The sequence below is a fragment of the Syzygium oleosum genome, unplaced genomic scaffold (genome assembly GCF_021117445.2).
Source record: "Syzygium oleosum isolate NSW1041296 unplaced genomic scaffold, Sole_v2.1 Sole_v2.14, whole genome shotgun sequence".
NCBI classification, from domain to species: domain Eukaryota; kingdom Viridiplantae; phylum Streptophyta; class Magnoliopsida; order Myrtales; family Myrtaceae; genus Syzygium; species Syzygium oleosum.
The window spans coordinates 1,429,115-1,456,210 of NW_026607498.1; the positions used below are offsets into that span (position 1 = coordinate 1,429,115).

The window sequence follows — 27,096 nt, forward strand, 5'->3', positions numbered from 1 at the left end:
ATCAAAAAAAAACTTTTAGCACTAAAATGAGCGTCGTACACAACTTTTGACACTTCTAGTGTCTTTCTTCCTTCTTCTTCATTTTAGTGATGATCTAATGGTCATTTTCAAAATACGAGTTATCTTGGTGGGTTTGGATTAGGTCCGGATTGGGTTGGGTACCGGTTGAATGAATTACATTATATGAAAATGGGCTATATGGGTCAATATAGCTCACGCTCATATGTGATCCACTCAAACCTGACCCAATCCATCCGTTCGCCGCATCTACTCTCGACTGTAAAGTCGACCACACTGATGCCGAACGCAAAGGCCAAAACTATGTAAGAGGGGCACGTATGCGCCCGATCTATTGGAAAGCCACTCTCGAATAAAGAATTGAAGACCGAGTGAAAATTTATACCGAGTTAGATTTTAGTTTTCACGATCTTCATTTTGTTTAAAATTTGAGATGCAGCTTTGAGTTCTAATCTTTATTTGGTACAATTTAGTGTTTAACATTTTTTATGAGCTCAAGTTTGTGTAGCCTCATTTATTTAGTGGGGAGAGAGTCCACAAAAATGAGGAGGTCAAGCATGCACTGCATATAAGGATTTATAGATAGATAGTAACCAACTCAATGCATGCAAATTGGCACAGGAAAAGTATCGAAAAAGTCCAAAACTTATTGTTTTTGTATCAATTCAATCATTAACTTTTTAATTACATCAATTAAGTACTAAACCTGTCCATCCGGCCAATTTTGGCAAAAAATCGGTAACGTGAATGCCAATCGTCCTGTGTGGCACGTCCGGCGATGATGTGAACAATTTTTAATTATTTTCTATGATTATTTTTTATTTTTTATTTCTTTTCTTTTCTTTTTTTTGCATTCTTTCTTTGCCGATCGTAGAGCCTCAGAGATGGCCAGAGATTGGCCAAAGGCAAGGATCGGCAAGGGTTGCCCTTACCGACCTTAGGTGAGGTCATCTTTGCCAAATCCGGTGAGGTCAAACCTTGCCAAAGGCTAGTGAGGGTTGGCCTCGCTAGCTTCAGGCAAGGAAGAGCCTAACCAGAGGCCGACAAGGGCCAGCCTCACCAGATCCTACCTTGCTAGCCTTAGGGGAGTCTCGCTTTGCCAAATCCAACGAGGCCAACGACGTTGCCCCTCACTAGATCCCGGCGAGGTCGACGCTTGCCAGTCATTGCTTGTGGCTGGTCGTCGGCCATCGCCAAGGCCCAGCGACTGGCAAAGGAAGAAGAAAAAAACAAAAGATAGAAAAGAAAAAGAAAATATAATTAATAAAGAATTGTAAAAATTGTCTATGTCAGCGCTAGCTTTTCTATGGAAGACAGTTAGTGTCCATGTCAACGATTTTAGCCAAATGGACTACATTTGTAAACTGTCAAAACATTTATAAATCAATCGATACAATTGAAAGATTTAGGATCGAATCGACACAAGTACAATAGATTTAGAGTTGTTTTGGTACTTTTCCCAAATTGCCGCTCCATTTTCTCATTTCTATTTCTCTACTATAGTGATCGAATTCCTTTCTCTATTTTTTTTTAATCCTCCCATCTAACTAGTGTGTGCTCATCCGTATTCATTGATGTTTGCTCACTCCAGCGGCTACAATTTTGCTGAACTCTTTATTAGATTACATGCCGAAGGTACTTGTTTGCTAATTTTGGGAAAAAAAAAATTAATGACGTGACGGTCCACCTCATAATTCTTGTCCTTTCCGTGTCGAATTGGCGGGACAAAGCCCGCAAAGACACGGCACATGTTTAGTCAAAAAAGTCTTAAATCTATTATACAATGGCCGATTCAATTCTAAACTTTTTAATGTAGCCAATTTTGTCCAAAATCTATTGACGACTTACCAATTTAGTTCTAAATCTTGTGACGATTTACCTATATAGTACTTATGCTAAATTTTGACTAGAAATCACTAACGTCGTGGTCAAGCCACGTACGACAGCCGGCGTCAACGTCAGCGACTTTCGTGCTGGGCTGAGTTTTTCGGCCCGAACCGAACCGTACCGTACCGTTCACATACCCATTTATTTACTCATTACTCGAACAAGAAGGAGGCCCGACCTACAAATTTAGGCTCGAGCCGGTTCGGGTTTCTCGACATCCCTTTATATGTTTTCCGAATCGACGGGAGCAAACAATTCCATCAGAGACGGAACCGAAAGGACCGATAGAAAGATAAGACGCATGATCTGGAAAGGAACCATGATTGAGACAAGAATACCAATTTAGCTCAGATCTCGTGCAAAGAACTGAACGAGGATTGTGTAGATGCCAGAACTCAGAAGTACCTCAACTTTTCCTTGGATTCAATTGAGTACTTTGAACTCTGAAGTAGGCTACTTCCATTAAAAGAAATTTAATGGATGTAGCTGGCGTGGCCAACTTTGCCGTCAAGTCGCCATTAGTTACACAAAGTTAGATGCCTACGTGTCGTTTCGTGGTGATGCCAAATCATCGGAAAATAAACTATGAGACGGTTGACATGCATCCACATCGCTCTCAATATACATATCTCAATTAAAGTTTTATTTATTTTACGAAAAATTAATGATTTCGAAAATAATTTCCTTAAAACTACCATCACCACCACCAATACACAACCCTAGTTAGCCGCCATCGCTCGGCCACGCCGCCATGGCCCTGCCTTCATTTTAGGTTGATTTGGCAAGACAAGTCGGCGAAAATTTCACGACGCGGCATTCAATCTAATCAGAGTATCGACTCGAGCTGCTTTTCGAAAACCAAGATACTCAATTGAACAAGAAGAATTTGAATACGTTATCGAAAAGCCGGCGAAAAACTTAGGTATTTGCGGATTCATTATCCCTTTCTCGTTGCAAAAACTTTTGGTATGACTTGTGGTAGGTGGGCCGACCATTCTTGTCCCAAACACCACCACCTCCAACTTATGCATTTTTCACGCCTTCTTGCTCAAAGTAATTGAATTCCTCGATTGATTTCTTCTTTTGACCACCCAAACCAGAAAAGAAAAAGAAGAGTCATGATGATATGTTCTAGGTTCAATGAAGAATCAAGATCAAGCCTCGTTTGGCCGAAGGTCGTTCTCAGCTCATTTAGTTTGAGGCAACAGTAGGTGCACCGTCTTGTCCTTTTCTCTCTTTAATTTTCCTTCGGATTAACCCCAAATCGGTACGCTTATAATAAATTTATCTCACATTAATTTTTTGATCACCAAAAACTCCAAACTGGTACACCTATGATAATTTTACCCTCTTTACGTCAAATTTCTGAGTTTGACGATACGTGACAGTTGACATATGTACCAGTTTGGGATTTTACCCTTTAAGGTTTACCAATTTATGATTTTTCATTATATTAATCCAATTTAATAGAAGGTAAATTTGTCAGAAATATATCAATTTGGGGTTTTTTGTGGTCGAGAAATTAATTTTGGGTAAATTTATCATATGTATACCAGTTTGAAATTTTTAGTAATCACAAAATTAATTTAAAATAAATTTATCATAAATATACTAATTTGAGATTTTTCGTGTTATTAATCCTTTTTTTTTTACTCTTTTCCTTCTTTCACTTTAATTTTCCTTTTCCTAACTTTTTAATTTCCCTGGCCGAAAAAAGTTGCTGGCTCAAAGATGCCCCCGCCAGCCTCTAAAAAGTCAACACTGAAAATTATGAATAATTATTATTTTGGGGAGCAAAAGGACGGTGATGAGTCACACATGACTTGACATGATTCACAAAGTTGGGAACAGGAATAAAGTCACTTCTATAAACAAATCATAATAAAATTTCTGGTGCTGAAATCAAGTATAATATGCCTATTGGCAACAGAGTAAAAGTAACCCATGTTGGAGCTAGGAATCTAGTGGGTTCCTCCACCTTCGTTTTTTTCTTTCTTTCTGTTTTTCTGCTTTAGGAAATCAATGGAGGTGGGCACACTTGCTGATCCCTCAACTTGCCTGGGATGCATCTAGGGAAGGTGAAAACCTCAACCAGGTGCAAACAAAAAAAAAAACAGGAAGGATGGGTTTTTTCTGCAGAGGAACACCCAAGTGCAAATCTCATTTTTTCTATGTCCGGATGAAGAATGTACATCAAGATCTGTCCCTTTCGTTTCGGTATCGTATCGTATGCACAGAGTGATTGTGTTGTGTGTACAGCAAACGTGGAAAAAGAAGAGGGGTAAGAATTCAGCTGGCGGGGTTAGGTGAAGTTCCTCCCTCTCCCGTACCTTCCGAACATGAATCTCCCTGTGGAAATGGATCTCTTCATCTCTGGCGGGCTCGTTTCAACTCGGTGGGGTGTCACACTTGTTCTGTGGTTGGAGTTGGAATCTTCTCCACCAAGTGGCTTCGAGGGTCCAATTCCCATTGCAACTTGCACATCCTCCACTCGAATGCAATTGAGATAATGATCATCATCGTCTTGTTCGCAATCCTGCAAAATGTCCGCGACCGAGACCCGTCCTTGCGATAGGCCGGAGTTCAAGGACACGGATCTCCTCATTCTTTGAGCATCGTCTTGCCCGATTTCGATTTCCCTGTCTTCAGTTGTCCTTGGAGCGCGAAATGGAGACTTTGAAGTGGCAAGGCCGTCGCTAGGGGTGACAGTAAGGGCGGCCTCGTCGCGATCCTCGATCCTCAAATCGTCGCGGATCTCTAGGATGGTCTCGTCTCTATGCTGGGATCCTAGCGCTTGGACATCATTGCTCACCCGAGGAGCTTCTTGGGCCGGCACCGTATCTCGGGGAAGAGTCATCGGCGGCGGGTCGTGATTAGCACACACGATGTTTGATCGGCAGAGCGGGCAACTCGAGTGCGACTTGAGCCAGGTATCGATACAAGGGAGGTGGAAAGCATGGTTGCATTTGGGCAACAACCTCAGGCTCTCGTCTTCCTGGAACTCGCTGAGGCAGACCGAGCAATCCGTGCCCTCGACTAGGCCGTCCCCTCTCTTGTACTTGCAGACGGCTATCGACTTGATCACCGCCTCCTCCAGCCCTCCTGACGCGGCATTCTGCCACGGCCCGCTGTTCATCTGGTGGTCCCTGGCAGAATCGGCCAGGTCCAGAGTGTAGTTGCTCCCTCTCCTCCTCCTGCAGTACTTGGTGATGATGGTGTAGTAGCTCACCAAGAGGAAGGCGCTCGCCAGGATGCCGATGACCGCGATGACCAGGGGAGAGAAGTAGGTGCCCCCGGAGCCATCCCCGGGGTCATCAGGCGGGGGCGGAGGGAAGATGATGTAGCACCACTGGGGGCAGTAGACTGAACAGATTCGTAGAGAGCAGTCCTTGTAGGTGTCATATGGTGCCCAAGGGTCAGGGCTGCCTGAAGATCCCATTTTTTTGTCTGCTCTTAGATATGGGGGGGCACTAAATGCTGGGACACAGTGCCAGGATGTTTGGTTTCCCAAACAAATCTGAGCTCAACTTGCATATCAGGAAGGAAGGCAGGAGAGAGAGAGAGAGAGAGAGAGAGAGAGGTTTGAGATGATGGGAAGGTGTCAAAGAGGAAAAGGAGAGCAAAAGGGAGGTGGGTCTTGGATGAAAAGGTAAGCAAAGCTGAGAGAGAGCGAGAGGTGGAAAGCTGACGTGCCACCTTATCATCTTACTTTTTCAATTTTCTTTTTGTTGGGGGCGGTCTTTCATCATGTAGGGTGGAGTTTCTACATTGGAGGTGATGGTTTCTGTTGACTAACCGAATGATTGGTTGGGTTGTGTGTTTTCTCCCCCCCATCGTCAGAGTTTTGATTCAATCAAAAGTTGAAATTCTCTCGAGCCAGGTGCCAATAACAAATCAAATAAGGGAGAAGCGACTATCTAGCCGGGCGGGTAAAGTGTAGGTGAGACGAATCTCGCACATACCCTTTTCCTTCGGTATGAAAATGAGAGTGCCACCCACTTCCGACCTTGATCAGCCAATGAAACCGTGGCACGTAAGAGGGCACGATGTCGAAAACACAGAGGGTCTCTCTACCTAGTCTCTGTGGTCACCGCCGGCGTGAGCTTAAAATATTCAAGCATTCGGTAACATAAGCGAGATCCTTACGTTAACGCACAAGGCGAGCTGTGTTGCCTCGTAAAATAGGGTTCTCACGCCCGGTTTTATAATTTTGGTTCATCTTGCGAGTCCTTTTCTGTATGGTAGCAGTTGAAGTCAATGGTTCATCATAATCTTTGTTTTTCCTACTGCCAAAATGGTGCATGAAAGCATGATTAGCAAACTTTCAGATCCCGATCGACAGAAAAAGGGTGATTTCTTCATCTTGTGTGTCCATTGAACCAAATAAAGGTTGGTCAGCCTCGGTTCGCAAGGTATCCCCTCACGTACATGATTTTGCGAATTTCTTTCTCTAGTCAAAGATATAAATACAGCAGAAGTTATCTGCCGTGACATGCTCATCGGAAAAGAGGCCGTGTTCGCAACCGTGCTAACATGTGCCATACGACTTAGCCCATAGCTAAGTCCAAAGCATCAGAGCATTCGAATGAGTTCCATGCAATAAGCAAATCACATCTTCATTCCCCAATTCCGGCAGCAATTCGTCCATTCACAGATCACGGCCTTCCAATCGAGTTGCATTTCAACTGTCAAACAAAAACATTTACCGACCTCGAATTTTTTCGAGGCCCTTCTTTTGAAGCTCGGTGACGAAGTGAGCAAGCCAAAGTTCCACTCCACCAAAATTTTTATCCTGTTCAGAAGAAAGTCTCTTTCCCTAGCCCGAAAAGAAAAATGAAAGGGAGACGGCAAATTTCAATTCGAACATTGAAGAAGAACGGTTACTCGGAATACGGCATATAAAACCAAGACATTGGCATTTCAGACAGCCCTGACCATGTAGAGTAGAGCTCATGACAGAAGTTCCAGTCAAGGAGAGATTCGCCGATTAATGCAGGCCGTGTAGTAATATGCCTATGGTCAAAAAATTACAGCTCGTAGAAGACGAAAAAATTATAACATAAATTATCAAAATCAAATGACAAGCCTCGACATTAAATCATTGTTTCTGAATTTCTATAGTGGGGGGAAATTTTACTATCGACACTACCGACCGACTTCCCTAAGTCTATGCTCTTGCTTTTCTCTTGTCGTCCAGAGCCTGTACATGGAAGACATTGGAAAATCAGAGTAAATATACCGGAATAAAAAAGAAAAAAGCAACAAAAAAAGAAGAAGAAGAAGACAACATGCACAATTAGCATCTTTTGCCTTTATTGAACAGCTGTGTTTCTAAAAAAACTTAATAAGCTGTCAGGAACGATCACATTGTGTATCAAGCATATGTCTAAGCAGCCTATTTTCGACTCTGATAAATATTTCATAGTTACATGGTACAACAGATCGGAACTCTTCGCTTGGATATCGTCCTTCTAACTTTGGTAGCCAATACTTGGGTGGGATACCTGCTGTTTGTATTCGCATGTACATGCTTTCATTACATGAAGAATGGAATTGGATCTATGCCTCTAATTGACAAGTATCCAATGCAAAGGTTGCGTAGTGGACTGACACGGTACACAGAACGAAGAGGAGCCCGGGGCCAATATAAATAAAAAAATCCATATACCAATAAGCATAAATCCATATCAAGCTCTATTGTAAAGCAAGTTGTCAAAATCCCAAGCAGATCCAGGAAATTAATGCACATTTTACTAGAAAGAGCAGGACGGAAGGGTCCTCCCAACAGCTGTTTGACCAGGAAAAGTACCTTGCTTTGGAACGTTCTCATAGTCACCACAAGAGTGTCGCGTTCTCTACAAAAGTAACACGAAAAACATCATTTCAAGAATTGGCGTTTTAATCAAGCTCTATCCAATGCACGAGAGAGAACAGAGAATAAATGTGTAGTAGGAATGCTTCTGTTTAGAACATATAAACAGGTGAGATGACAAAAATCACAGGCCAATGGGTATCAAAACTTTGGAGAGGCCGATTGCCGAACAAAAGATGATGATTCTACGTTCTTATGAGTTCACTTTTATGGGGAGAGGGATAAAACATGATGGAACTTTATCCAGAGAAACTCAATCATCAAGACCTTGTCATGCATTATCCTGTTAGGGAATAATTATCGTTATTTATCCAGGATGAACACCTGAAAACATCGTTATATTGCGTGGTTTGTGGCTCAAGGTCCAAAGCTTATCAATAAGAAAGAGGAAAAAAGAGGCCGCAGTTTATCATAATAGCTCAAGTTGGCATGGGCATTTTACAGGACAGTTGCAGCAGGAAAATTATTTAGTTTCCGCATTTGATGTAGAAGGTTAACCAGTGTAGCTATCACCAAGTGATAAATTACACATAGTGTAGATGCAAGCCATCCTGGGGCTTTTGTTCGTCCAAAAGTTAAAATAGTATGCTGGCTGTATTAGCAATGCAGTATCCTGGCATAGAATCAACAGGCATAAATTACTCATATCCTCTAAAATATTCTCACTTTATACAGGCTAATAAAGCCAAGAGTTCAACTTCTCGTATTTACCTTTGAGACTCTCATTGATAGAAGAAATGAAAATTTAAAATAATAAACTTTTCAGGGTAAGAAGAAATTTAACTATCAAAACGTGTATAGCAAATAAAGGCAAATGGTGACAATTAATATACATATCAAAATATGTATTACCGGACGCCGTATGTGTTTATAGGAAAGAACGATCCATCTGAACAAGTCAAAACAAACTGCGTTGAGAGCCCAGAAGGAACTTTTATCTGCAAGAATAGTGTCATATAAGTTCCTCTACTTGAAGTATAACCCAAAAATTGTGACTTTCATCGACTTTTATGCCAATGTGAAGTAATACAGTGAAAAAATCTTTTGTGAAAGCAAATCAAAACAACTTGGGCATATCTTCACTGTATTAACAAGCAGCTCTTTCAAAAGGCAATATATTTATCTTGGTAAGCAAGACTGCTAAAAACCATTTGCAGTAACCATATATCTACAACATCCATCAATGTTATGGAACTTCGAGTTCAATTATTCTAACTTGTGCATGACTGAATGTCCGTCTAATGCATGTGCTATCCAACATACGTTAAATTTACAAGCACTTCACTTACAGACGACTGCTTTGAGAACTTCTCAGCAATTAGTACCGCTCCTGTTCTAATGATTTTGATCTCGTAGCTAGACCGTCCCAAAATTAGGGCAGCTTGTTCCCAATTCTCAGAAGAGTCAACCTGTATATAGTTAAGATCATGGACTGTCACATGCAGAACTTGCCACTGAAAAAACAACAGCCCGAATAAACTAAAGTGGCATCGAGAGTTTAATTTCAAACTGATTTAGCGATTAGGGAAGACAAAAATCATAATTAATGATACTGAACATCGAAAAACATTTGAGTACACTAGTGATTCCCACAAGAAAACCCTGGTCTGAGACCCCTACCATATCGAAAGAAAAAGAAAAGGGCGACCTGATTTTCTCAATAGGAAAGGAGCTAATTATTGATCATTCTAAAGATAATCAAGTCTGTAAGTTAATAGCCAAAAATTAGATCACAGTTGAATGACCACAGCCTTGTAAGATCATAGATGTAATTCACACTGAAGAAATTTAGACCATCATAACATGATTGGGACATTGTAAGAGTTGCATGCTTTTAATGAAAAGAAACCAAAAAGCACCGATTTAGAAACTTAGTAATAAAATTTTCTTCATGCGGTCAAGAAAAATTCTAGATGTGTTCATCAGTCAAATCAGATAGTCTTCGCTATCAAAATTCCAAATCTACTCTATATATAAGGGTCATATCCGTTTTTCTTGTATATCAGCACTGTATTTCCGTCATGCCATAATCCTGATAAAAGAAGGAAAGAAAGACAGTAATGTGTCATCCTGCACCCTGTCAACAGTGCGGGCAGATAAGAATTGAGAACTAGCAATGACTGATCCCTACACCAGAAGTTCTCAATGAGACCATTCCATAAAGTCCATCAAGGAGAAAATCACCGCCGCTACCTCTAATCTCATCACACCCCATCTTCGCTTGACACTGGTAGCGCAAGAAGCAACAGTAGGCACCAATTATGTCAATTCCATTCCCTGCTGGAATTCTCCCGACCAATCGGCCATTCCTGATCATTTCATGCCGCTGTAGGTATTAAACCTAGAAAGTTCATGCCAATCACACTTCATCCAAATAGGCATGCGACTAACCAGTCCCAGCAACCTGCACTGCCTGCCCTTCACCTTTGGACATATTGGATCCTCATCTTTCATCAAGATTGTGAGCCTCAATGTTGTTGACCATAATTTATGCCAGCAAGAAGGTAATAGTCTAGCTTTACCAATCAACAACCAGGCCAGTAACTCAACTAGACCTGATACTGTATGCACCATCTCTATGCGCACCCAGAATTTATTAAGTCCATTACTATTTTCATAATCACCTTCACTTTCTTTCACTTATATAATGATGAAGCCCACAAAATCGGAAAAAAAAAAAAAGAACATTTAAAGAAGAAGCGGATAGCGATTGAAATTATGACATTGTCACCAAGTTTTGGTTAAGATGGACCTTTGTGTATATCCATAACTTACATAAGAATCCTAACGTATTTATTAAATAGAGTCAAAAGTCTACCAATTCAGTAAGAATGTTATTTCCATTTGAAGTAGGATCTTTATTGTTTCTATTTGGACTATGAGCAGTTTAAGAGTGTTATACAAACGGTTGTAATTCTGCCCTTGTTAGAAGGTTATGAAGGTTATTGAATTTTATCAGTTGTTTGCTTTTGAACAGTGAGTCATGCAATTCTCAAGTCTGATTATTGAGACAGGCTAGGTGTGCTTTAGGCATAATGCCTAAAAAATTCTGCATAAACATAATTACAAGCATGTCCCTCTCAGAATTCAATCCAAACGAGGCTCGCTATTTTGGGACTCAATCTCCTAAGGGTTTGATATCAAAGCGACTGTACTATTACTATTTAACTTCCAATATGTTGGACACTGATTTGGATACCAAGTTCGAAGTCTTGCAAAAAAGTGGATTTTGGGTACACTTAAGAAAAATTTGATGAAAAGTTTGAGCCACTAAAGAAGCTTCACCTTGCCAAGAGTAGCAACCAATTTAGACGCCATCTATATTTATAATTTCCAGCCCAAAAGCTTAATCTATTAGATGGAGGGAGACTACATATATACAAGACTTAATCAACCGTACAGACATGCAATGTGAGATACTTTAACACCCCTTATCATGACCAAACCCATTTAAGAATATCATGTGGACAGGAATCACATGCAAAACGACACACAGGAAATGGCGCATGAACAACTGAAAGTTAGCTCCAATATCACATTAAAATTTTCAACCCAAACGCTTAAGCTACTATCAAGGTTGTTAGGATTGGAATTCTACTTAGGATCAATGGAGGTGCCTAAAGGTTCAGATCTAGGATTGTAAGACCATAAAAATTAGAACAACAATAAAACAATCTTGCACAGTTACATGAGATTTACTCATTATGAACATTGCGTGATATTAATACTTAAAAAAGCAGGACGTTAAAGCTTTTGTCATCTTTAAACTACTTTTAGAGAAAATTTGATTTTGCAACCTCAATATCATGATAAACAGCTTGCGAGGTTAAAATATATCAAAATTGGATTGGTGGTATCCGGTTTACCCTACAATTTTCTCTGCCTAAGATCAGGACCATGTTAATACCCTAGCAAATTAATATCCTACTTATGATCTGGACCGTTTCTTAAGTTTTAAATCATGATCCTACGATCCAGATTGGGATCCTATCGACTATGGCTATTAGGTGAATTAGGGACTACGTTTATATAAAGACTAGTCAAAGGTAGATAAGAAACGTGGTATGTTTTAACAATTTCATCAAGCCGCTCTTCAGAAAAAATTAGTTAAAATGCTCCGGATCAAGTATAAGAAGTAATCATCCCTAAGGATGAAGAACTTGGATCATCTGACATTGTTGGTTGTGAGGAAGAGATCATGAGAACTCATGGATTCAGGCACAACTCAAAGCAATAATAATGTTTGCTTGTGGCGTGGAGAAAGGTCATATGACACATCGACGTTCCATTAATGTGCATGTCAAAGAGAAAAAGAAAGTATCACATGAAGTTGGTGGTGAACATTGAGCAAAGAAACTTAGTTATATATTGAATGATTCAAAATAACAGTCCTACTATTAGAATTCTTCTATCGATCACTATTACAGTGTAGGTTAGTTCAGTGTGAAAATTGCTTTTAAGTTTTTATGGTTAAATTTAAGTTGTTGACCTTGATATTTTAAATTATTTCTTAGGTGCAAGGTTCTCTTTAGGGGTGAGCATGGTTCCAGGGTAGAACCTAGAACCTAAGAACCCGACTGATGAGAACTTGTAGGTTCCAAGTTCTTAGGTATGCAGAGTTGGTTCCAGATTCCAAAAATTGGGGAACCTGTTTCGAAGGGTAGGTTCCAGGTTCTAGGTAGGTGGAACTTGGGACCTGAAACCGGGAACCTGAAACTTAAACAAATTTTTTGTATTTTTTCTTGATCTATATCTTCACATGATCCTGCAGTGTTTCATGGCATTAGATGATGAGCGTATAATCTAGAACCACTAGTCTGAGCTTTCATTTTATGACTTGTTAATGTTTCATATTCTTCATGTGTCTAAATATAAGTTGTGGTCAATAAAGGTGATGATTCACTGCAATCATCAATTAATAATATAGGTGAAACCTGAGTAGACCTTGGAACCTGTGATAAGGTAGGTTCCAGGTTCAAAAAATGAGGAACCTATTCTCATGGGTAGGTTCTAGGTTCCAGGTGGAACCTGTACAGAACATGAAATCACTCATTCTAGTATCGATTCACGCAATAACTTCTCATTTTAATTGTATTTATTTGAACCGTAATGCCAAGAAAACTAGTCTTTTGAATTATCTTTGGTGAATGACAAGCTTGTTCAGTATTGTTGCGTTCATTTTCGTTTTGTTTAACTAAAAATGAAATAAATAAAAAAAGAACCTGTTAGACCCTGGAACCTATCCTGGAATTCTAGGTTCCGACGGGTAAGTTCCAGGTTCCGAAAAATGACGAACCTGTACCCGAGGGTAGGTTCCAGGTTTCAGGTGGAACCTGGAACCGCTCACCCCTAGTTCTCTTTTATCTATTGGAACCAAGTTGCTTTCGAAGTTCAATCTTAATGGGGCTCACTATATTTGGGACTCATAGTCCTACATGAAACCACCTTTAATTTCTGTTTCTCTAAAATTTCTTTCTTTTCCTGTTCATAAAATTCTCTATATTGCCCCAGTTCAGCATACGCAAGTACACCAATTTGTAAAAAACAAGTTGGAGGCTTAAGTCAACCGATTTTACCCAGTGCTTTACAAGCTCAGACAAGCAAGGGCAATGATTTGTGTCCAGCAGATCTGAGAATTCTACATCTTCGACAAAACTTGCATTTTCACGCAAAATAACATTAACCAGCTAAAGGAAAACCAAGCTAATGGCATCTTGGTAATAGAGAAGTTTGAAAATATGCATAAGATCAATCTCCCTCCCAAGAAATGATCTTAGCAAAGGAGAGAGTGCATAGTTTGAAATTCCTCCAACATTACTTCAAAAGAGTATTTCGACCACTATTTTTCACTACCGGCTTTAGTGTATCCTTCCAATAGCCACTTGGTCTAGGGGCAGAGCTAAGGACGCGAGGTCAGGGGTTCAAAATCCCATGACCTCAACTACATAAGTGAATATCACAGCAGGCAGTAGTAAACGTAACATATTAGAGTAAGATACAGATCATAGCAACATTAAAACAAGAGGGGTAACATTTACAGCACAGCCAACCACAACTTACCAGCATTAGAATATTAAACATGGCCAGACCACTAGAAAGATATTTATTGATGTCCATCTGCATATCTGCGTCTGCAATGAAGCTAATCAATAAGCCATGATAAAGCATTCACTTCAGGGGAAAATTTGTTGAGCAAGCTAGAACATGCTAACTACATTAATTATTCTGATATTTTATAGACTCTGCACTACTGATGCATTAGTTAACTAAACCAGTTAAAGATGCAATAATTACAAAAGAAACAATCATGCATACAAGAAAGATTAGAAAACCTTGCAGTCTGAAACGAAGAGACAGACAAGAAAAGCCATAGAACAAGCATTACAAGTCACGCCTACACAGTCAAAGAAGAATCAGGAAACATGTGCACAGTCGATGATATTAGGTCCAATATACTCCTTTGACGGAGAAATATTTGCATAGCTGGTGAATAAATTTCTTACAAGGCCCACATTGGGACAATCAGTCCATTTTCCTTGAGGCCAAGTTGAACCCTGTGCCTAATATAAGTCATGTCCTATTCTTGAAAAAATTTAGGAAAAGTACATGTTGTCTGATCATTAGGTGGAAAAAGGAACACTGAGACATACCGAAAAGCATTCCAGAAGAATAAGCACAAAAGGTTCTTCTTTCGATTTAGAGAATTTTACAGCAAAAGGTCACCATAGAGCTTCTGAAGATTGGAACTTGTCTGACCATTTTGTAAGTGATCTATAGTTTTCGCTTCTTTAATTCTGGATGGTTTTACCGTATTCCTTTTTCATGTCCAAGGGTTGCTGAACGCCCAATATACAAGATAATTTTCATGGTCCCACTATTATCAATGAACAGATTGCTCACTTAGTTGAACCTTCAAATCTATCCGCTCGTGGTCCAAGCAAGCAGAAAAGGATGAAAGACTTTTGCTGGAGCCACTTTATGGACGTATCAATATAAGTACTGATTCTTCGAGTTTACGGGAGATAGTCCTCAGTTCTAACCTAGAAAGCAATCCAATAGGAACATCTTTGCAAATCCACCCTTTATTTACGTACTTACCACATTTTATTTTATTCTGGTCATTAGCAAAAAGCCTCACAATGTCCCCCTGCATACAAGTTAAGCACAACAATTAATATTCTATCTAACATACCATAGACGGACTAAGCAACACTTCTAATGAATCGCTCGTCCATATGAAGAAAAACTCTACAATACAAGGTAAGAAAAGGCTTTCAAACAGAAGCAGTATATGGAGAAAAGGCAATAGGTGCAACCAAGTCATGGTATGTTGCGTGCTATTGTAGCACAAATCCAGATATTTATTAATTTACGGTGGATGCGAACTTAAAGAGAGACACCTAAGGCTGCTTCCAGAATTAAATCCCCAATTAGACATCATGTATGACAATCGATAAATTATTCTGCGACAACCCAACGAATCTAAGAAGAGCAATGTAAAAACTGCAGATGGACAAGAGTGGAAGGTTGTTCGCAAAAACAACAGCAGACAAAGCAGATGTGACTTTGGCTCTCTCTATTTTACGATCATGAGAAAGCCCACCAAAGGTAGATGAACCCCAAAGACTACGAGAAGTTCTTTTCACTTACTCTAACAATTCTAGCTACCTCAAGGACTATAAGAAGGTCATTGATCCAGGACTTTTTCAAGTTAATTGTGAGCTCGACCCCGAATATCATCTCTCATTGAGGATATTGGTTAAACAATTAGCCATACTTGGTGTGGAATTGGGTCTGAAAGAGATAAGAGACTATCAAATCCAACAAGGTTTCAAAATGAAGAAAGGGGGTCTCAAAGAGAGATCTTTCCGGTCTAAAAGATATTTAAGCAGATCTCAAGGAGAGATCTTCAAGTAATCTGATGGCAACTTAAGGTACCATATTAAAAACCACCATTACATAGACCCAGAATTGTCTCTCCAAGTAGAGAAGCAAGATATGACATTGCTCCATTGCAATTATATAGGCAACCACTGCAGTACCCACTTATAATGGTCTCACAGCTAAAAATTCTTCTTTATTGGCCATGCTGAGGTTTGGGTTATGCATACAGAGATTCTTACATGATCCTTGAGCTGATAAAGATTGATGCTCAAACTAGCAACCCACATAGTGCTAATCTTTGTCTAGACCTCTATACGTACTTAAAAAAACATGACCAATTCCTTGAAAGTGTGTGAATCAGGAAATGGAAAGTCCCTCGACATGATTAGCAACTTTCTGCCGCTGGCCAAGTAGAAACATGCTAATGCATGAAATCACAAAGAATACTACAAAGAAAAAGTATTTCACTGCCAAAACTATCTTCTACAATCTTTGACGACACTTAAACCTATGGGCTTCATATTGACTCTTGCCGATTTATATTGTAGTGCATGATAGATCCTGTCAGTGTGAATATAAATTCAGAGAAGGATGGAGAATACCTGACGGCCTTGGTCATCCATTGGTATGCATTCAACAGCAATAATCTTGTCAACGTCATCAGCAGTAACAACATATTCTGGATTTGTCGCGCCTGAGTCAGTACGCCCAAAGAAAGTTAACACAAAAGCTCCATAGAGAATTGACACGAATTTTTTGTTCATTGGCGACGAAATTCCCCACAAATTAAGACTTTATTACACCAGTTACCTTCAATGTAGTGCGTAGTACCATCAGGAAGATGACGGACCCACTGATTTTGCCAACATTGACAGGGCAAACTTTAGCTTTCTGAACATGTACAGCAGCCGAAAGAAAGTACATATACTAGAGTATCACCTGAAACATACAAAGAGAAGTTCCACGGACAGGATATCCACACCCAAGAAGTTGGTTCCCTGGTGTAGCTTCACCAACAATCTGAAAACCTTCTATACCCGGTCCCCCTGAATTGAACCAAGGCACATGAGAATAAATCAGAACTCCTTTACTAGTTGTACCTATGAGAGTGTACGCACCTTGAGAAGCACTGGAAGCAATATTGTCGTCATTGTTAGGAGTTCGGGATACTGCCTCCATCATTGTTTTATCTGAAGACCTACAAGGAATTGGTCCAACACCTTGGATGTTACATTAAAGGATATGTTGGTAACAATAGAAATCTTGCTCAAAGAGAAGTCTTGCTCTAATTAAAGATACATCAGGCCTAAACTTCTTTCTGTAACAGCATATGTTCTACAGAACTGAATTTCAACTCAAGCACCAATGTCAATAATACACGTTACACTAACTCAATACATGTTTAGATAACAGATCACTGTTTTATGGAACTTATATTAGCATCAGGCACCAAGTCTCAAACAATACATGCTGATCTAATTTTACAGCCACAAACTTAAAACGAGTGAAGTTTGGCAGGAGCCGTAGCAGAAAATTCTTGGTGACGTTTAAAAGGATATGTAAGGAATAAAAGTTATAAGGCATAAGAACCAGATATAGGAAATAATTATACACAATGCAATCTGCTACATAAACTAACACCCTAGCAAAAATAGTTGAGGGTGCTTTTACAACCATCAGAAGATGAAAGAACAAACTTGAACATCAACGGCCTATACAACAATAATAAAAAGACGAAAAGAATCAACCTATGAAGATTATGAATTGGTTTTCATAGGAAAACTCAATAAATGGTCAAAATGAAACTCTGAGCTCCTCAAAATGTCACAGTTCTCCTATGGTCCATATACCTTGTAGCACAAAACCATTATATTCCCATAATAGGCCAAGCGCAATGTCCAACATCAATATCTCTAATTCCCAATAAAAACTGACACCTCTGCACCGACTTCTTAAAATGCCAACAGGATATAAAATGTGAAAAATGCCAACCTGTGTGTATCAAATGCGAACTCTCCTGCATTATCAGTACCCGGTTGCTGGCTCATTGCATGATCAAATGCTAAGTTCTGCATAGAGGTAGGTTGATTGTAATGCGTAAACTTTGACAAATTGTTCGTTAGCTCCATAGCATCTCCATCTTTATATGTGTCTCGATCGGAAACACCCTGATGATCGTGCACAGAAGAGCAGGAATATAAATAGCAGACATAAGATTACAGTTTGTACTCGACAAGTAGAACACATGCCGAAGTTACCATCGATCTTTGGGGAACTTGTCTTGTCGGCATGCCAGCCCAATAATTGTCTTTAACATCTGAAGCATTCCCGATATTGATTCCTCCTGCATTTCCTGCTTCTCTAATTTTATCCTGTTTGAGATTTTCAAATCAGTGCAAAGGAAGCTAAGTACATGTCTTCAGAAATTTTCTCAGGTCCAATAGCACATACACAAACTATCAACAAGACAGATTATGAAATCCAATACATTTCTCGAAGCTCTAGCACAAATCTACTACGATAAGTGCATAAAAAAGGCAACTCTATATTACTTGTGAGCATAAAACTAAATAGACTGTAATACTGATAACTCATATTTACAAGGAGGAAGTACTCAGAAGAGAAAGAAGTTACCAGATACTTATGCAGTTATAGAACATGTCCATAAGCAATTTTGAAACATCTGAGGTAGTAAAATGCTCATTTGATGCCAAGGAACATAATGTTGCTACAGTTTGAGGGTAAAAATCATCGTCTACAATGATAGCTAATTCCCTAATTTGAATAAGGAGGCCCTTAGATCCCTCCAATTAGTTTGACTGAATACATAAGTACATTGCCAGCAATGCTTTATTTGCAATGCTAATCCAGAGAAAATTAGTTCAATTTTCAGTTTAAGAGATGGCTCATTCGTTCAAATCAGTTTCATTCCATGTACTTAGTGATTAGCTTTTATCTAACATGGGAAGGATCTACAATCTAACCAGATCATAAAATATTGAGCTAATGATCACGCACTTATGCTTGCTAAGGCTTCAAGAGAGAACCAATTCAATGTTACGCGATTCTATAGTAATTGTAGAAGAATTAATTTATAAATCACGTGAGTCAACGATCATGTACTCATGCTCACTAAGCCCTTCACGAGACAGAACCCCTTTAGAGTATGACACGATTCAAAAGCTTCAATGACTCTTTAAATTTAATTTTTCTTTACCATTTGACCACAATACATATTATATGTGCTCATCATTGTATGCTTATAATGCTCACAAGCAATTCAAGAAAAAGCCACCATCACACTACTACATTACTAGCAAACTTTAACAATCTTTTAAAAGCTTTAATCTTAATTTGAAGTTTGATTTAAATTTAAATTCTAGCATTTTCTAGAAGTTTTAAGTTTTAATTGCAACATTTTGCAAGAGGAAGAGGACCCTCCATCTTAGGAAGCAACACATTTCACTTAAAGGGGAGAATGAAACTTCATTAGGATTTTGCAGAGATGGATATCAAAACTCAAGCTAGGTGGAATCACCAAGCAAATTAATCTTCTTTGCATATGAATGAAGCCAGGTTAACTAAGCAAACAGTGCTAATCAAATCCGTATGTGATACACAACCCAACTGCATCATGGAACACCAAAAAGTTTGATAAACAAGATTAACTGCTATTTACTGTGATATTGTTTACACCATAACTATCACCAGTCCAACCATTTTAAGCACAGTTAACATTAAAAACGGAAGTACATAATCGGAGTTAAGGAGCACACAGATACAACTAGAATGCTATGTCAGAAGAGAGAGGAACAGAAGGATGGTAATGTAACAAAATAATGCAATGTTTACAGGATTACCTCTGAAGTTCTAATCTTCCAATTTAATTGATCATGCAAACGCTGCGGACAATTAAAAAAGAAGGAAATGAAGAAATACAGTATGAAGAGATGCAAAAGATAGGTTATATAACTAATAGATGAGAAAATTTCACTCAAATAATCCAATATTGATTCATGCAGATTTAAAAGAAATTATCACATGGAGCCATGTAAAACTTTACAGTGTCGCGATTCTCTAACCAGATTACAGTCCACGGTGGACACAGCCTTCCATTGCAAAATTAATACCATACGTGCATTAATGCAACATTTGCTGAGTAATTTTAAATTTTGGTTTCCAATTGTACTAGATGGCAATTTTAAATGTTCACAAGCATATCAAAGAGAAAAATATTTCTACCTTAATGTATGTGGATATAACAGTGGCATTCAAGACTGGTGGCCATATGTCATATGGAGACAACAAGCCAAGCAAGGAAGACACAAACATGTATCTTTCATCCTCTGTCTCCTGGAGGAAAATCAAACTTGCAACTTATACAGCAAAAGCATTCTATTAAACACATATATCTAAAGAGATTGAAAAAGAAGGTTAAAAGCAGCACCCCAGCGAAAAATATGACACTTCACCGAAAGCTAATAGCAAAGAGAGCAACACTATGATAACAATCAAGACATGGTAGAAAATGCAAGCAAATCACATAGATGATATTCCAGTAAAACGAATGCTGAATAGACTTATCTGGTAGAAGAATAATATATAAATAAAAGAAGAACTATGAAACCAAGTACACAGGAAGTGTTGAAGTTAAGAAAGAACAAAAATGCGGAACTACAAGATTTAACTGATATCCTTCTCACTTGACCAACATTATAATATTTTTCATCAACCACAACTACCTTTAAAATTGCTCTATTTATTACATCATCACCAAGCTTTTTGTAATGTAGCCATCCAGTCAGATGGGAAATCCATCAAGTACCAAGCTTAGTACATTTACCCATTCCATACACATCTAAAGACCAGGAAACCACTATCCAAACTCAGGGGTGGCCAACCAGTCAATACTATAGGTAGAGTTTCTGAATCACAGACTTTCTGCCGCTTAAGCAATCAGATAAATGTCAACTATGCCATTAAGACTAAAACATACAAGAAAATATAAGATTATAGAATGCAACACCAGCTTGATAACCAATCCAAAGCAAGATTCTCTCAATTGTCCCTGTTTGGCTCGTATGAATAAGTTGGCTGTTCTCTGACGGGAACATTAACTAGACCAAAGGTTTCATTCTATTTTGGTCCTCTCTTCTACTAGAGCCAATCAAATCTTCATCCCCACGAATCACTCCCAACCGTGTAACGGTGGGGCATCCTCGCTCATAGATTCTACGTTCAGCTGTGTTTCTTAATAGCTATCACATGGATGATGGACTGAATTATTAAGGACAATTAGTCTGACTTTTAATAAGTAGGCAAGTCTATGATACATACCTCAGAAACAACCTTTTTAACGGTACCTCATGAAGCTTTCACTAATTGAGCTTGCTGGTTAGAGAGCTAGTTTCCAAATGCAGACTGTCCTAAGAATATAAAACGGCAACACCGCTTGCGGAAGAGTGAAGACAGTTTAAGCTTAGAGGTCCTAAGAAGCTTATGAACGTCTAGAAAGTGATAGGGGCAGCTCATTCATTTCTTCCCACCTTAATGAAAGTAATGCAAGGTTGACAAGGTTTTAGGCTCATTTTGACAAACTGACAAACAAGATGGTCCTTAGAACATCACAGGCAATGATAGCACTATTCTTCTGTATCAATGCATAACCAAGCTACCAGCCTTGGCTCCACCAAAATTATTAAAACTCATAGCATATAAGTTAAAATAAACTTTTCAACCAAAAAAAAAAAAGCTGACTAAACTTTCATCCCAATTTTCCAGTTACCCTATTTAGCTAGTAATGTCATAAATTCAATTCAGCTTGCGAGTCAGAATTTTAAAGATATCGATTAAGGACCCAAACCACTGCAAAAATCTTGACAGACTCATATACAAACGAGTTCTGACCACATTTTAGAGGAAAAGGAAAAGCAACAGTAATAACCAGGGCAGTTAGGAGCTTTCTGAGGATAAGGAACAGCAGTTTACCTTCAGATCATGAGCCAATTTTAGATTTTGTTCCAGATCACCTTTTCTACGAGCCAGTTCGTTTGAGGCATAGGCAGTGGCTTCATTTTGCTTTTCATCGATTGCCTATAAAACCAAACAGAATCATGTCAGCACTCAGAAAGAACCTCATAATATTACTTGCCGAGCTCTATTCTGATGTATATCATGCAAGACGAGAAAGACAGACCAGTCTTAAGTCCGCAAATTTCTTCTCTAATGCATATTTTTCACTCAAGAGCTTCATTTCCTGATACCATAAGGACCACATCGTGGCAAGTTAGAGATACTAGAGAACGCTGCTAGAGTAATGATCTACATAGGCTTCTGACAGAAATATTGAGTATACATTCACGCAAGCTGCAGCCACTTGTTCGCGAAGAGTCTGGATCTCCTTTTCTTGTGCCCTAGCTCGGGCATAAAGTTCCTACTTTGAAAACAAAGATTAAAAGGGCGAGGTTAACTGAAACTACAATACTTGATGCAAAAGTTCAGGAAAAGAAATGGTCACAAAACAGTGGTACCATAGTCTCTGGGTCGTGTGAATGATCACTCTTGCCATCTCCATTGGGAATCCTTTCGTGGGAATGTCTTTCGAGGCCACCTCTATGGAAAAGTAAAGGAAAAGAAAATTGCATAATTCAAATTAGTAGACAGTTAATTGTGAATCTCATGGTATTGTTAACTGAAGTTACAGCAGAACAGGAAAGAAAGGCTAAGTATGATTTTATGCATCTGAAAAGAAAATCATTATGCAATAAGGTCCCAGAAAACACTACTTCTGACTAAGAATAATAACCTGTTTAAAGCACCAGATTGTTGGCTGCCAAGACCGTTGCCACTAAGCCCATTTCTTGAGCTTCTACTGGCAGACATCACACTGCCGATTCTTTATCCTCTTCAACATAAATTATGCCAGCAAGACAGCTAAAAACTTTCATTGTTAACAATCCTAATTTGCATCTTAGTGCATTTCAATCTTCACCCCTATGTTGCTTCTGAGGATTTGATCGACTTTCTTTTGATAGCTGTGAGCTCCAGAATGCTGTAAGAAGCTATCTACGAGAAAAAAGAAGGCCTACAATTAGCATCAAAGTCAAAACATAAATCTTACTGTAGAAAATAGAGATGGTGACCAGATATAGTGCGTATCTATTTACAGTTGTTGAACAAATTAACAGATAAGCAATCTTCTTATGCAGTCCGTGTTTCACTCAAACCACACAGGCATAATATCAAGAATCGGTCATTTTCATACTCGAGTGGTCACCTTCTACAGTCATAAACCGACCTATAATTGAACCGTAACACCAATAATCATTACTCACGAAACAAAATGCAAGAATATAAGGAGGCAGCTATAAAAAAGTAAGCACGTGATTAAGCAAGTTTGCAACACCAAACAGAGGCATTTCCCCACTAATTGATGTCGGCTACACGAAGAACAAGTACGAAAACAAAAAAAGAAATCCAATTTAGAGAAACGAAGGGCATCGAAAACGCAGTCTAATTATTCAAATTACAGTCATCGCCCGCGAAAGTAACAACACACAAGTTTTCACTGTGAACGACAAGGTCGATAAACATAACTCGACCTCCGTCGAAAATCCAAGACTATGTAGACCAGCAGTCTTAACATCAAACATGTAAACCAACACTCCAGTTCCTCCAAAAAGAAAAAAAAACACGGCTGGTCAAGTCATGGATTACATCAAAAAAAAAAACAAAAAAACAGAACTTTCCAGTTCGAGACAAATCACGCGACAACCGCACGCATCGCCAAAGCCCCCGCCCGCGCGAAATTAATCAAGAACCACCCCCTGCAACTCAAGCAGGAAGAGGAGAATGTCCGCCACTGCTCCGAAAGTTCACGCGCAGTACAAAACACGAGAACACATGCGAAGCAATTCAGCAACAAGGCGACTGAGCTCAACGCGCTCCGGCTCGGCGCAATGCTCCGGCGACTAACCGTCGGGCTTCCACAACGGCACGCCGCCACGAATCAGCAGCGCTGGCGCCGGAAAACCTCACGCCACTCGCGAAAAAGGGGAGCGCCCGCCGCCCGAGCTCGCTCCGCAAAACCAGATCGAGCGGACGAGCAAATAATTAATTACCGGCGCGCGAACGCAAGCGGGGAGCTGAAGCCGGATCCTCGATCGATTGAAGGATCGATTGATCGATTGATGGATTGATTGATCGAGAGCGAGGGAGAGGGAGAGGGAGAGGGGGGCGGCGGCGGAAACGGCGGAGGAGAGAGAACGCGATGGGGACGCGGCCTCCGCGTCGTGGTGGTGTGGAAGCGAGACTTTCCGCGGCGGTGGCGTCCTGCTGCTGCTGCTGCTGCTGCTGCTGCGGTCGCTGGAGGTTTCATACGGAGGACGAAGACGACGAAGACGAAGACGAAGACGAAGAAGGAGAGGGCGATAGTCAAAGGACGGGGCGTGTGTGGAGAGCGGGGCGGGTCCGTTAAAAAATTTTCACATTCGACTTGAAAGGCGGAGATTCGAACGAAAACGACGCGTCGCTCGCGGCGAAGCTTCGGTTCACTTCCCCACACCCCGCCCTAGGGGGCGGGGCATGGTTCCAGGGGTTCGAACCGGGGGCGGAGGGAACGGGAGGACGGGACCGGGATATTCATGGTGGGTTTCGGGTTTCAAAAGATTAGGGAATCGGTTCCGACGGCTAGGTTTCATCTCGTTCCGAGCCTTTAATATTCCATGACGTCCGATGATGAGCGTGTGATATGGAACCACTCGTTCGAATTTCCATTTCTAACCAAATCCATGATCGGGGGAGGGGGGGCGGCTTTTACTTTGTTAATATTTTGTATCCTTCGCGTGTCTTAATATGGATTGTGGTCAATGAATTGTAGAGGCAAATTGTGATCATTAGATGTGATGATTAAGTGTAATCGTTCAATTAAGAATACAGGTGAAATCTAGATAGACCTTGGAACTAACTCCCGGAATCTTCGACAGGGCAGGTTCTAGATTAAAAAATTTTGGGAACCGGTTCTAATGATTAGGTCATGAGAACTTCGATCGGCCTTGAAATCGCTCACCTCTAACTAGATAGGCACTTCCACCGTCTTATTGATCGAAACGGGAGGAATACGGCGAGCAAATGTCGCGGTGCATCGTGATTCGGTATTGACCCATCTGCCGTGGAGGAAATTTAGTCCGTCGAGTCAAAAGGGATAAATCTCTATTTTCAATTTCATGTTATAAAAAATCGATTCCGTGCAATTAATTTATTGGGTCCTGCGTTGACCTTACTATTCTCTAGATTTCAATTGACTCTTTCTTAAGATAAATATATGAGCTAAAACGAAGACTTTTGGCTAGTTTAATTGAAGAGATATATATATTTATTATGGTGAGGAAGGAAGGTGTTAGGAAGTGGGATTCTTCTCCTAGGGCCGGCCCTACATAGAAGAAATAGGCGTTTCGATATTTTCTCAGGGCGGGCGGGCCAGTTGATGCAATCGGATCGCACAGTTCTCACCGCTCGTTCGAAAAGCTACTAGAGCACAAAGCTCTTTAAAAGCCATCACGATCGATGACAATACTCAAAAGAGGGGGCCAGAGCGGTTCTTACCTCTCCAGCTCGGTCCGAAATTCTTAGTTAATATTGGATCGAGCTTATGATGTTCGGCGTGGAATTTCTTTGCTTTCTTTTGCAACGCAAGTTTTCGAATTTTCCGTAGTTTCGCACTTTGAGTCCCTGCGTCCTCTAATTATCTAGGAATAAATTATTTTCGCCGACGTGCGCTCGAATTTTACAGCTAAACCGTACCTTTGACTTAAAAAGGACCAAAAAAAAATTCATGAAAAAAAATAAGTGGAAAATTGTACTAGCATGTGAATTATAGTTATGGAAGCCTAGACTTCAAATCTATAGATCAGGGAAAATGACACAAATAGTCCATAAATTTTGGCCCAACGTGCAATTTGATCCCTGAACTTTTAATTTGTTCAACGTGATTCCTGAACTTTAACCCAATGTGCAATGTGATTCATGAACTTTTAATTTGTTCAATCTGATCTTTAAACTTACGGTACGTGTTCAATTTAGTTCATGAGCTATATAAAAACATTCAATGTAGTCGTTCCATTAATTCAAGTTTAGGGACTACATTGAACATTTTCACATAGTTCAGGGACTAAATTGAACACGTATCAAAAGTCTATATTGAACAAATTAAAAGTTCATGGATCACATTGAATATTAAGCTAAAATTCAAAAACTATATTAAATAAATTAAAAATTCAAGGACTATATTGCATATTTGACCAAAGTTCATGAAGTATGTGCGCCATTATTCCCGTACACAAGTAAGTTTGGTAAGGAAAGACATGTCTCTTATAAAGTCAACCCATTTCCAAGTCTTTACTCTCGTCGCCTCCAAGTGAGGTGACGTTTTTCATGGCTTTTTTCCTCTTTTCACGCACGATTTTGTTGCCATGCTTATGGCTCTTACTTCTTCTAGATAGTGCATGTTTCCAATTGGAAAGACGACTTCTTCATGCTAATTTTGTTACTTAGGGATAAACTTTCAAACTTTGAAAAATTAGTGACAAATTAGTTAGTTGATAGGGGCGACCACACTCCCAACGTAATACGACATTGCCAAAAAAGGACAATCCATGATTATTTTAAGCCTAACGACGAAAAGGACGGTTGTAACAAACCGACGTGATCCTCTTATGTAAATATGACCGCGGGACGAATATAATAGACAAGTTCCGATGATAACAATCTAATTATGGCATAAGCTTTACGAACCTCAACCTGCTTTCCGGCTAATCCATGCATAATTAAAGCACCCGGAATGGTAGGTTGATCTTGCTCGGGTGAAATTGCTCGAAAGTGATCAGTCCGTTCCACCTAATGGGTACCAAATTTTGATTATGCCTGGATCCATTTCTAATTCACTTCAGTTTTGAAAATCATCCTTTGGTATGCTTCCAAACTCATCAAAACTTATCAACTTCAGCACTCAAGGATCACTATCAAATTTTATTTTGGATCATTTCCTAATCCTATCTTAGACCTTAAGTAAAAGTAGTGACCTCACTCCACACCATGCAATAGATTAACTAGCATTACAATCTAGCATAGAGAAATCACCTTATAGAATCCACATGGAGGTAGACCCGTCAAAAATAACCCGAACCTGACCCGGACCCAATGCGAAGAAATTTTTGTGTTTGAATCGTAGTCGGAGATTTGGAATAACTTACATAATATTCGGTGTTATTAGCCAAGATTTTTGTTAATTTATGTAATTTCCTACGTTGAATGGGTGAAACTAAATAAATCGAATGATGCAAGACATATCAAGACTTGTCCACTAAATTTGCCCGCTAGGTAATATAACAGATCATTTGATGCTTAAATGGTTCTAATAACTTAAATAACTATTTATA

At 39.6% G+C, this 27,096-nt stretch overlaps 2 protein-coding genes across 8 annotated transcripts; both read right to left on the bottom strand.

The window, feature by feature from the left end:
- Positions 1 to 3,746: 3,746 nt before the first annotated feature.
- On the bottom strand, positions 3,747 to 5,529 carry LOC115689009 (RING-H2 finger protein ATL52-like). The gene has a single exon (XM_030614979.2). The coding sequence runs from the start codon at positions 5,342 to 5,344 to the stop codon at positions 4,208 to 4,210; it is 1,137 nt and encodes a 378-aa protein (XP_030470839.2). The 5' UTR covers positions 5,345 to 5,529; the 3' UTR covers positions 3,747 to 4,207.
- Positions 5,530 to 6,771: 1,242 nt separating this feature from the next.
- LOC115689008 (uncharacterized) lies at positions 6,772 to 24,110 on the bottom strand. Of its 7 annotated transcripts, none has more exons than XM_056317550.1 (20): positions 23,782 to 24,110; positions 22,467 to 22,722; positions 22,192 to 22,273; positions 22,017 to 22,094; positions 21,858 to 21,917; positions 21,650 to 21,754; positions 19,904 to 20,014; positions 19,522 to 19,563; positions 17,920 to 18,033; positions 17,654 to 17,829; positions 16,780 to 16,859; positions 16,601 to 16,707; positions 16,472 to 16,514; positions 16,264 to 16,355; positions 14,876 to 14,924; positions 13,838 to 13,908; positions 9,067 to 9,186; positions 8,630 to 8,715; positions 7,715 to 7,760; positions 6,772 to 7,105 (listed from the first exon to the last, which is right to left on the bottom strand). In XM_056317550.1, exons 2-20 carry the CDS (start codon positions 22,541 to 22,543, stop codon positions 7,073 to 7,075), a joined length of 1,572 nt encoding a protein of 523 aa, XP_056173525.1. In that variant the 5' UTR covers positions 22,544 to 22,722; positions 23,782 to 24,110; the 3' UTR covers positions 6,772 to 7,072. The 7 variants fall into 7 exon arrangements, with proteins under 7 accessions (XP_056173525.1, XP_056173522.1, XP_056173524.1 ...); XM_056317547.1 differs by having other exon boundaries at positions 22,467 to 22,726; XM_056317549.1 differs by lacking the exon at positions 23,782 to 24,110 and adding an exon at positions 23,637 to 23,767.
- Between the last annotated feature and the right edge of the window lie 2,986 nt (positions 24,111 to 27,096).